The 12,333-nt window shown below is 37.9% G+C and overlaps 1 protein-coding gene across 1 annotated transcript in view; it reads right to left on the bottom strand.

Moving 5' to 3' along the window:
• Nucleotides 1-12,333, bottom strand: part of LOC139571177 (CUB and sushi domain-containing protein 1-like) — a 572,617-nt gene that overhangs the window by 182,364 nt on the left and 377,920 nt on the right. Inside the window, exons 8-10 of the mRNA XM_071393795.1 lie at nucleotides 11,382-11,463; nucleotides 10,852-10,976; nucleotides 7,548-7,669 (exon numbers count right to left, since the gene is read on the bottom strand). Coding sequence (XP_071249896.1) covers nucleotides 7,548-7,669; nucleotides 10,852-10,976; nucleotides 11,382-11,463 — 329 coding nt within the window. The remainder of the gene's footprint in view (nucleotides 1-7,547; nucleotides 7,670-10,851; nucleotides 10,977-11,381; nucleotides 11,464-12,333) is intronic.

Below are 12,333 nucleotides of genomic sequence, written 5' to 3'. Positions count from 1 at the left end.
AGTGGTATGAATACTTTCTGAAGACACTGTACTCTCAACTCTTTGCAGAGATTAATGATAACAATAGCTCGGGGCAAGATCTAACACACACATTTTCCCTCAATGACCAACGGCTACTAAACCAAGAATAATATACAGTTTAATGGAACTTAGCACAAATATATGTAGATTTGACGAATGTGTGTTTAATTAGACTGCTGCACCATCTGTTTGTATATCAATCGTCATGCATTGCACTTCAAAGGGCACAAAAACAATACATTGTCTAAGGATCATTGTGGCTTTGTGGCAATCCATTATCCATGAAATGTCAATCTTCTTGGCATAACACCATTGACAACTCCAATACAGCATAAGCCACCTGAGAGAAATCGCACTGCATAACCAATGTGTGCTAAGATTGAATTCCGACCTATGCTTTAATATTAATAAAAAACAGACACATGTCCAAATACATGTAGCAATGTGATGAAGTCATGATAACTGGAACAAGCCAAAATACAAGTCGAGAGATGGACAGGGTTAAGAATAAATTAGCAATTACACAATGACATGCCATTTACAATTACAATAGAATATGGAGAGCCTTTAATTTCTCAGTGTCACCACAATATCCATGTCCATGGTAACTCCCTAAAGCTGTGCTATAACCGTATATACAGTATATATTGAATCAGGTGACACCTGTACTGTTGGGACATTTTACTAGCCTTCTCTTATGTCTCTGGGATAATATACCGTCAATAGAGGTAAATATATGTTGTTGGTTTTTACGCAACTGTGAGCACCTCTGAAGTTTTTGGACAAGCAATCTGTGTGGAATGTCAAACTTTGTTTCATAGTAAGCGGTTTAAGGCAATCTTAAATGAGAAGGCTACATTACCACCCTCTCAAATTACCCTGTCAAAAACCAATAGGGTTTTTACAGAAGACTTAGCAATGGAGAAAACAGAACTCATAGTCTATATCAACACAATTGCATGCTGACAGCACATCTTGGTGATTGTTCCTTTAAGTGGCCTGTAGATAATATTTTAGGGCACTATTGATTCCTTTGTTTTATGCAGAACCGAAAGGCATGACAACTGGTTCAATGGTTCTGTTTTGTATTCAATTGTTGATAAGACTTCTAAAATGCTTTTAAAACCTCCCTGTGACTTTGTAGAGATTGTTGATGTTTTGTAACTCATCCAAAAGAATCAATGTCTGGTTTGAACACCTGTCCCTATACATTTTGCCCATTTTGCCCATTTTGTGTCCCAACAACATTGTTTTGTCAAAAACATCACACTATTTGTTTATAAATACTGTCAACCAGTTACATACACAAACACTAACACATCGGGGTAAATATATTCATGTGTCAATGACTATATTAATTACTGAATGGATTATACTCCTTGGGGTAACCTAGTCTGATGTATGATGGTATGCCAGGTGACTCTGGAAAAACACAGCTCGGTTTAGAGCATAACATTGAAGTCCAATTGTGAGTTAAAACATTCAAATTATTGTATGCAAAAAATTAATAAAAATTCATCAAAACTTGCTCCAGATATGAACATAGTTGTTTGAGGTGCAATTTACAAAATGGAATATTCCCTACAAACAACAGTGTTATCTTGAAAGAGGGTCAACTGGTGGGCATTTTCAGAACCTGGACGGTTCATTGAACTGTGGACATCTAGACCTATCCTATACATACACCTGTGTAATCAATGTAACACATTATGGTTGGCTTATGATCACAAATCAACTAGGGATCTGATGAGGCAGCACTACTTGTAATACTTAATGTCAGAAAATATTAGCTGGAGAACAGATCGGAAGAAAGGTTGTTCATACTCTGTCCTGCTCATACTTTGAAAGCAATCCTTCCTCCAATTAGATGGAGAACATAATTCCTAAGCCCAAAACTTGAGTATCATATCTTCCCAAACTAGCAACAAAAGCCACAGAATGGACGTTCATTAGAGCTGAATGACAGCTACTATGTCAGTGACGTCCATGTGTTCTAAAAATAACTCACTGGTTTGTTTTCAAAACCCAAGTTTTCCACCAAGATAAATGCTCATGTTTGAATAATGGCATGCAACAAATTAGAGAAGGAAATAATGAAAACTTGACTTACACAGCAAGTAATTTAAAAAGGGCACTTGCTTCTTGCAATAAATATAGGTAAAAACAACTTTCAGAAGAGTAATTTTATTAAAAAACAGACTACTTTAAGATAATTCTATCCTATACTACCTGCAAAATTAATTGAGAATAGGCTTAAAGAAAAGGAACAAACAGGAGACAGACAGGAACATTTGCCACAACCCCAGCCATTGGAAGACAAGTTTGAACCCATTTAATGAATCAAAATCTCTAAGGACCATGTACTTGGTGCAAGATACACTATATATACAAAAGCATGTGGACACCCTTTCAAATGAGTGGATTCAGATATTTCAGCCACCCCCATTGCTGACAGGTGTAAAAAAATCAAGCACACAGCCATGCAATCTCCATAGACAAGCATTGGCAGTTGATTGGCCTTACTGAAGAGCTCAGTGACTTTCAACGTGGCACCGTCATAGGATGCCACCTTTCCAACAATTCAGTTTGTCAAGTGTTGAAGTGGAAACGTCTAGGAGCAACAACGGCTCAGCCGCAAAGTGGTAGGCCACACAGAACAGGACCGCCGAGTGCTGAAGCGCATAGCGCGTACACATTTTCTGTTCACTCACTACCGAGTTCCAAACTGCCTCTGGAAGCAACGTCAGCACAAGAGCTTCATGAAATGATTTTCCACAGCCGAGCAGTCGCACACAAGCCTAAGATCACCATGCACAATGCTAAGCGTTGACTGGAGTGGTGTTAAGCTCAACGCCATTGGACTCTGGAACACTGGAAACGCATTCTCTGGAGTGATGAATCATGCCTAACCATCTGGCAGTCTAACGTACGAATCTGGGTTTGGCAGATGCCAGGAGAACGCTATCTGCCCTAATGCATAGTGCCAACTGTAAAGGGACTAATGGACTAATACAAAAATAAATGTATCTTTCCTCTCTCTGTGTTTCACAATTTTCCTTCAGTCGCAAGAGGCTGAATGTATCTCACAGGAGAAAGCAACCGAGCAAGCAAAATAGCGCCCCTCTGTCTCTCTATGTGTAGGCCATCTATCTGATGCTGTCTGGTCCAAACGAGTATGGCATTGTTGCCGACTCTAGCATTGAAGGCAAAGGAAGCCAGCAACTATCTGGCCTCCCTTGACAAAAAAAGTATAAAAAATGTGCCAATCAGAGTTGAGCTAAACTAAGCGAGCTCAACTGTGAATGGTCCTGGCGCACCAAAGAAAAGTGTCAAGGGAGGCCAGCTTGGATTTGGCGTCACTCCTATCAAATCCCATTGAGAGTATATGTCATTGACAGAAAAACTTGAATTGTTGCATCTATTTGTGTTGTTGTCCTTCGGTGGCTAGCTAGCCAGCTAGCTAAAATTGGCACTTTCCTAAATTAGCCATGGATGGAGATAGGGATTTGGACTTGTGGTTTTACTTAAATCTCCATACTGGCCAATGATTATAACAGCAATTCTGATCCAGCCATTAATTCACACATTGTTGTGCCCCTGGCCTGAGAGGATGGAAGTTCAATATGTAGCTAGATGTAGAAGACTCATGTTAACTAGCTAACGTTGCCCATGAATGGAAGTTAGGCTAGAGAGCAAGCTATTTAGCCAGGTAGCCTAGGACAACGAAAAATAAAAGCATGTACTGTATGACAAAGTGATAGACTGCTTCGTCAACATGAAAGAGAGGAGGATGGAATAGGTTAGGCAGCTCCTGTTTCTTTGGGACTTGCGGTAACTCTCTGTGGTTCTAAATCAAAAGTTGTTTAGTGGTCCGAAAAGTTCGGAAACATTAACTTGCTTGACCATGCTGTAGGTCATGTAACTATCTGTTACTGCACATGCAATATACTTTGTGGACTTAGGTTGCTATCCGGTTTTGTGATAAAGCAAAGGTGTTGTTGAATTCATTCTGCCACTGTGTCTTCTTATTGTTTCGGCCTTTAGGCCCATATATCAGGTTCGCAAGGAATATGAATTAACAGGTTATAGAGCAAATAACGCAATTATCACAACACATACAGATGAAGTCGGAAGTTTACATGCACCTTAGCCAAATACATTTAAACTCAGTTTTTCACAATTCCTGACATTTAATCCTAGTAAAAATGCCCTGTCTTAGTTCAGTTAGGATCACCACTTCATTTTAAGAATGTGAAATGTCAGAATAATAGTAGAGAGAATAATTTATATAAACTTTTATTTATTTTTGAAAGTTTGCATACACTCAATTAGTATTTGGTAGCATTGCCTTTAAATTGTTTAAAAGCTGTTTGGGATAGGGGGCAGCATTTTCACTTTTGGATGAATTGGTGCCCAAATTGAACGGCCTCCTACTCTGTCCCAGATGATAATATATGCATATTATTATTACTATTGGATAGAAAACACTCTAAAGTTTCTAAAACTGTTTGAATTATGTATGTGAGTATAACAGAACTCATATGGCAGGCAAACTTACAAACAGGAAGTGAGAATTCTGAGAAGGGTCGATGTGAAAGTCATCGCCTATTCAATTCCCTGTCATTTATGGATCTGATTGTACTTCATACGCCTTCCACTAGATGTCAACAGTCAGTAGAACGTGGAATGAAGCCTCTAGTGTGATGTGGGACCGGATGGGAGGGGAATGAGTCAGTGGTCTGGCAGAATGCTAGTTTCTAGTCACGCGCGCTAGTCATGGAATGGCCATGTGTGCCATTACTTATACAGACATGAAGAAATGCTCCGGTTGGAACGTTATTGGATATATATGATAACAACATCCTGAAGATTGATTCTCTACTAAGTTTGACCAGTTTATTCGACTTGTAATATAACTTTTTGAAGTTTTCGTCCGAGTTCGCCTGGACCGGCGCCATCGTTTGGACATGTGAACTACACATGCTAGCAAAAGTTGCTAATTCGACATAAGTAATGGACATTATCGAACAAAACAACGATTTATTGTGGAACTAGGATTCCTGGCACTGCATTCTGATGAAAGATCATCAAAGGTAAGGGAATATTTATGATGTAATTTCGTATTTCTGTTGACTCCAACATGGCGGAGAAATGAGCGCCGTTTCAGATTATTGCATGGTATGCTTTTTCCTAAAGTTAAAAAGAAAATCTGACACAGCGGTTGCATTAAGAACCAGTGTATCTTTAATTATATGTAAAACATGTATCTTCATCAAAGTTTATGATGAGCATTTCTGTTATTTGACGTGGCTCTCTGTAATTACTCCGGATATTTTGGAGGCATTTCTGAACATGGCGCCAATGTAAACCGAGATTTGTGGATATAAATATGCACATTATCGAACAAAACATAAATGTATTGTGTAACATGATGTCCTTGATGTAACTTGGGTCAAACTTTTCAGGTAGCCTTCCATAAGCTTAAGTTGGGTGAATTTTGGCGCATTCCTCCTGACAGAGCTGGTGTAACTGAGTCAAGTTTGTAGGCCTCCTTGCACGCACACACTTTTTCAGTTCTGCCCACAAGTTTTCTACAGGATTGAGGTCAAGGCTTTGTGATGGCCACTCTAATACCTTGACTATGTTGTCCTTAAACCATTTTGCCACAACTTTGGGAGTATGCTTAGGGTCATTGTCCATTTGGAAGACCCATTTGCGACCAAGCTTTAACTTCCTGACTGATGTCTTGATGTTGCTTCAATATATCCACAATTTTCCTACCTCATGATGCCATCTATTTTGTGAAGTGCACCAGTCCCTGTCGATATAGGACTCGTTTTACTGTGGATATAGATAATTTTTTACCGGTTTTCTCCAGCATCTTCACAGCGTCCTTTGCTGTTGTTCTGGGATTGATTTGCACTTTCACACAAATGTGCGTTCAACTCCAGGAGACAGAACGCGTCTCCTTCCTGAGTGGTATGATGGCTGCGTGGTCCCATGGTGTTTATACTTGCATACTATTGTTTGTACAGATGAACGTGGTACCTTCAGGCATTTGGAAATTGCTCCCAAGGATGAACCTGACTGGTGGAGGTCTACAATTTTCTTTCTGGGGTCTTGGCTGATTTCTTTAGATTTTCCCCTGATGTCCAGCAAAGAGGCACTGAGTTTGAAGGTAGGCCTTGAAATACATCCAAGGGTACACCTCCAATTGACTCAAATTATGTCAATTAGCCTATCAGAAGCTTCTAAAGCCATGACATCATTTTCTGGAATTTTACAAGCTGTTTAAAGGCACAGTCAGCTTAGTGTATGTAAACTTCTGACCCACTGGAATTGTGATACAGTGAATTATAAGTGACATAATCTGTCTGTAAACAATTTTTGGAAGAATTACTTGTGTTATGCACAAAGTAGATGTCCTAACCAACTTGCCAAAACTATAGTTTGTTAACAAGAAATTTGTGTAGTGGTTGAAAAACAAGTTTTAATGACTCCAACGTAAGTGTATGTAAACTTCCGACTTCAACTGTAGGTTGTGATATGGCTTTTTGGGGGGCAGCCAAGTGACATTTTTTTAAATTTCCAATCACTTTGAAGAGTTCCACTTCCTTTAAGGCACTCTTTCTTGAAGTATCCATAATTTAAAGCAGGAAATATTAATTACTGTTTGCTTTATCTTTAGTGCTCTGACCCCTATGTTGCACGAGGGATATAAACGACAAGTAGAAACCATTAATTGAACAGTTTTAAGTGGGCCCTCTTTATAAAATTAGATTTTTATGCCTCATATTTGTAATGATCATTTAGTGAGTTTAATGCCATTTGTACGCTAATGCACACAATGGCATTGCATTAATGCGGTAACATAATCATGATTATGTGATTGGATCCCCCCCACCACGGAATAGATATTTATCCATTGCACCAGCACGATTCCAATACTGCTCTTGAAACTTTTCTGACATTGAGGTGACTGAATTAAAATAAATCATTTTCACACAGAAATCATCTCCATTCTTGCCGTTAACTTGTGGAGTTTATTATTCAAAGAAAATGAAATAAACATGGAGTATGCCAAGTATAAACAAATTGTTTAATCGCTGAAAGAATGCATGATAATGAAATGTTTCCTTAACAATGCCAATGAAGCCATCCAATGAAGTCATGGGTTGTTTGGCATCATGCAGGGTAGATATACCACACATTTGTTATAATTTAAAGGTTTATGCCTCACATACTATTTTGCATTACAGAACATTTTGTCTCTCGTAAGATCTGTCCTATTGGGTCACTGTCACAATAAAATATATTTCCCTTCATTTAGAGTAAAAAAATCTCTCAGACTGCATCCAAAATAATGTGATAATGCCTTGATACTCAACTTGCAAAATACTACAAAAAATTAATTAAATGATTGAAGTTGAACCATTCACCTTGCAGAGGGATTCATTAGCAAGTATATGAATGCTGATTACTCACCGTGTTAAAGTGAAAGAAAGAAGAAAATACATCTGACTCACCTTCCCATTGTCCACTGCTGTTATGACCCAGACACAGTGGGCATTATTTTCATACTGAACAGGGTAATTAGGGGACGTGATGAAGCCCTTTGGTCCTCTTAAATTAGAGCCACACGTTCTCGCTGTTGAAATCAAATCAAATACATCCATCAGAAATGAAACATTGGAAACAACAATGCAATGATACAACAGGTGATATACATCCCACAATTACACTGAGAAAATGAGCTATTTGGTAAAGCAATAACCTCAACGAACTCCAGAAATAGACTTGACACTGCTGTACATTTTCTGTAAAACAGTTGGTCGTGGAATGCATTCAAGGTTGGACACTTTCTCTACAAAAATGAGATTCCATGTTTTGCGTCATAGAAAATGTGTCTGGAATCTTAAGGTTGGATTCCAGCCTTCTGAGAATCCAACCTTAAGTGGTATCCTTCTACAGTGGTATCCTTCACTGAAAGGCTGGAAGCCAACATGCTTGTTTACAAAACAGTGCCTTTTAATAGCACCTAATTACTCAAACTTTATCCTCTCCACAACAACTGAGGATTGGTGAGTGAAATCATCAAGAGGTGAAGCTGAAAATGATTAATTTTGAAATCTCTGATGACTACGCTGTGCGCCTGTTAATTATCGAAGTGTCAGAGGGTTCTATAGTCGGTAGAAAAAAATGGCAAAACGAGCACATTCTTCATTTACAGGTCGGAACCACAGTCTATAATTAACTAAGTAATCACCTGGGATCATGCCAATCCGGGAGAGAAAAGAGCAGCAGTGTATCTCTGAGCTGGAGGCTTTTTAATTTCACATTTAATGGCTTCTACCTGTTACTTAGCTCCGCATGGAGGGGGTGGTAGTGGAGAGAGGTTTGGGGGTGAGGGGGTAGTAGAGTGTTATTCTTAAAGGGTTTACTGGGTGATGCTGTGACAAAAAGTGTCTGGATCAATCAGTACTTTCCAGGAATGGTGCTAAGAAATTGTCAAACATGGTTACTCTTACTTCTGGATGGTTGACATACTGCCTCATTTAATTTTGATTTATGTTATCTGGAGGCTTGTGTCCTCTATGGCTTTGAAAGTTAGAACTCTGCAGATCTCAAATTGAACCAGGTTGTCTCAGTCGCGACCAAATATTTACATTCCTATTTTTTTGTATCCAAACGCAATCTGGAAAACACATTTTTTATGGTATATTGATAGTAAATTATTATATATTAATTATATAACAAGGGAACAACATTTCAACCTTTTTCATTGTCAATAATTCCATCTGCCCATATTCTTGATGAATAATATTAATAAGCTCACTGGTTTGAAACCACAAGATCAACCAAATCCGCTAAATAGCACGGCTAATAACTCTATATTAAAAATGCTGTGATTGAAGAAAAATAGTTTGGAGATTAAAGTATTAAAGCATTTAGGTTCATTATCATTTCTACACACTTTCTACCTGGTTTAAGTTCAGATTGGAGTATCAGTTTAGCCACACCATGCTTTCACAAGTGTGCCATTGGGCACACCATGTCATTTCAACGTGGAAATGTGGGTAATATTTGAGACATTGATCAATGAGATTCCAAACTTTATTCACAGACTTGTTGAATTCCCAATGTGTTACCGCTATAGTTTCCCCCCATTCTTTAACTTAGATTTTTGGTTGAAATGGAGACGTGAATCCAACATATCAATTATTAATTTGTAGACAAACTTGAATTAAAGCCAGACTAAGTCAGTGGCATAGATGGCACTATCCAACCAGTATATACATCTTGATTTGATTTGATTTGATACGTCTCCTTCAAATGTTGTTATTTGGTTGCATTGACAACCAAAAACAATCCAATATCCAGTTTGTCTACAAATTTATAATTCATGTTGGATTCGCCACTCCATCTCAACCAAAAATCTAAATGAAAGAATAGGACTTAATCGAATCTATTCAAAATTTAAATGCCCTTTAAAAAAAGTTTGATTTGATTTAGTCCTATACTTTAACTTAGATTTTAATATTAATGATTAACTTGAAGATTACATTTGAAAATCAATCAAAGCTTGAAACCCTAGGCCTATTTATATTGTCTATTTTTAGTTTAACTCTGAGTTGAATTGAAAAAACAGCTGTTGATGACTTTGCAAATGCTATATAGGCCTAAATAGTATCATTGATGATATATGACTTATAAAGTATGATTGCATTTAATTTGCTCCGTTATACCTACTCTTTGGAATGACTTTGATAGCAACAGTGAATATATTTAGTTATTAAGAGAGCTCTCAATAATCATTCTCATGATAGCACATTGGTAGAAGTCAGTGACAAATATCAAAGCTAAGTAAGGCTGGATTTGGCTAAAACCCTAGATGAGAGATCAAATAAATAATTGTAGATAAATCAACTATCCAGTAGGAGGTGCTGCACAGCCTATAGTTGAAGATCAAATGTTGTTTCAAAGGTCCAAATTCAAATAAAAAATGATATGTGGAAAATTTGTTACAATGATGACATAATCTTGTGGTTGAAGTTTCACCCTCAAAACAAGAGTTTACGTTGATGACTTTTTTCACATCCAATATATTTTCCACTTTTACAGTTTGGTAGCACTTAATATAATCTATTGTATATGGACTGCTATAAATTTCTTGTAAATAAACATTTTAAATCATCCATACTTCCCCAAATCTAAATGGATAGGGATTACAGATTTTTTTCTATATATACTGTATATATTTTTAACTTGTATTTGGTCAGGGGAAACCCATTGAGAGCAGGATCACATTTTCAAAGGTGATAAATAGTGTATATAGCAACAACAACAAAAAACTTGTAAAAATAAACCTTTTCTGTTTTTGTACACAACATGTGCTAACAAAAGCCTACCATGCAGTCATAATAATTTTGGGAGCTCATGTGATATTCATCCCAGCTATTAACACTTCAAAGGAAGACAGCTTGCAGTTACTGCCTCTCACAGATGGCTAACAACTGCAAGTCTCAATAAAGACAGAGAGAAGACGTCTCAATGCTTTTAAATCAAGGGGATTGAATCTTGAATAGCCTTTGTAAATTCCAGGTAAAGCCATGGTAATATGAAGAATAGAGAACATTCAAGTCTTTGACCTGGGAGGTAGTAGGTAGCAGTTATATCCTCAAAATATAAGAATCTCTGTACTGTAGTCCCTTACCATTGAACACCCTACTCATCATTGGTGCGTGTCCCCCATCTCCCTTAACGAGATGTGAAAATGTATCAACAGAAAGTGTTGGGATGGGAAAATGGTCTAGATGCATTCACACTTACTGCGGCAGATAGGCCTGTGGTCACTCCACGCGGCCAGTGTCTCTGTCACTCTCTGGCAAGTGATGCTCTTTGATCCCTGAAGCACGTAGCTGTCATCGCAGGAAAACTGGATGCTGGCTCCGACCCTATGGGAGTTGGAGAGACAAATGACCATCAGTGACTGACCTGTCGCACAGAGCGCACCATCGACCCCTGGTCCCTCTATGCCTGTGACAGACTTCCTTCCTCTAAATATACTTTTCTTCTCTGTGTACAAGTTCACTACCATTCTCAAGTTTCTTTGTTTTTAATGGTGATAAGTAAGTCTGCCTCCTTAACAAACAAGTAATGACCCTTGTTGAATTAAGGTATCTTCTCTAAGAGGGTCTTATCACCTATTGAGGGGGTGCAATTGCAATCACTAATGGTGATGGTATAGCAGTGGGGGTTTAAAAATGCAACACAGCAGGGCTCGCACTGATTAAAGCTGTTCCACACAGTTCCCATTACACTGACGCCAAACCTGATAAGAGTGAAGAAAAGGCACCCACTGAAAGTCAAAGCCCATCCTCTTCCCATTCTCTGGAATCCCAGGATCTGGACAAATGTCTGCTGCCATGCCCCCTTGGCTCACTACAGAAAGAGGATAATAGGTGGAAAACAGAGTGGTGAGGGAAAAGAGGTACAAAACCTATTGAAATACTAGTGACAGATATAATAAAATAATACCATGAAAGTGGGGCACCACAAGTATATACTGTGTATATACAAGTAAGTACTGTGTATACCGGGCAGGTATGGAAAAAATACCTATATGTATATATATATATATAATAATCAAAGTAATGTGATAAACTTGACTGTACAATGTTCATGACTAATTCATTTATTGACACTACAAAATATACACACTGATGGTTAGAAAAAAAGGTTGAGTTTGCTATCGATGCTCCATAAGAAGTGCTGACAAGAATCGGAAAGGTATTACACTAGAAGCACAGGGCCAGGAGCAAGAGACAGCGGCGACAAACAGCACCCTCACAATTATAGTATTAGAGCAATACATCTCATTTCATGTTCTAACAAGATCACGCGCCATTAGTCTCAATGAAAGAAAAATATTCCTCTATCGCTGCCGTTAATTCAGATGCCATGAAATAATACAAAGATGAGTCCACTCACAGTTACTGCAAACTTAGAGCATTAGTAGTAAAATTGTCAATTAAAACTTTTGGCGCCAATTTGGACAAAAAATTGCTTTCGGAATGGAAAATACATTGATCATTGGGCGTTGTTTCATGTAAAACATGTCTTGAAATAAAAAGTTAAAAGTCTCTAATGACCACAACACAGACTGAGACAAATCATTAAACATAATAATCTTGCATCTAACACGACACAACACCACTGGACAATACCCCAATACACTTTTATAGTATTCTATCTATTCTAATATAATACACATTACTTAATGTTAGCGTATGTAAGCAAAATGTAAGTGAA

The sequence above is a fragment of the Salvelinus alpinus genome, chromosome 3, assembly GCF_045679555.1.
Source record: "Salvelinus alpinus chromosome 3, SLU_Salpinus.1, whole genome shotgun sequence".
In the NCBI taxonomy this organism is placed as follows: Eukaryota; Metazoa; Chordata; class Actinopteri; order Salmoniformes; family Salmonidae; genus Salvelinus; species Salvelinus alpinus.
This window is presented reverse-complemented; position numbering and strand designations above follow the sequence as displayed.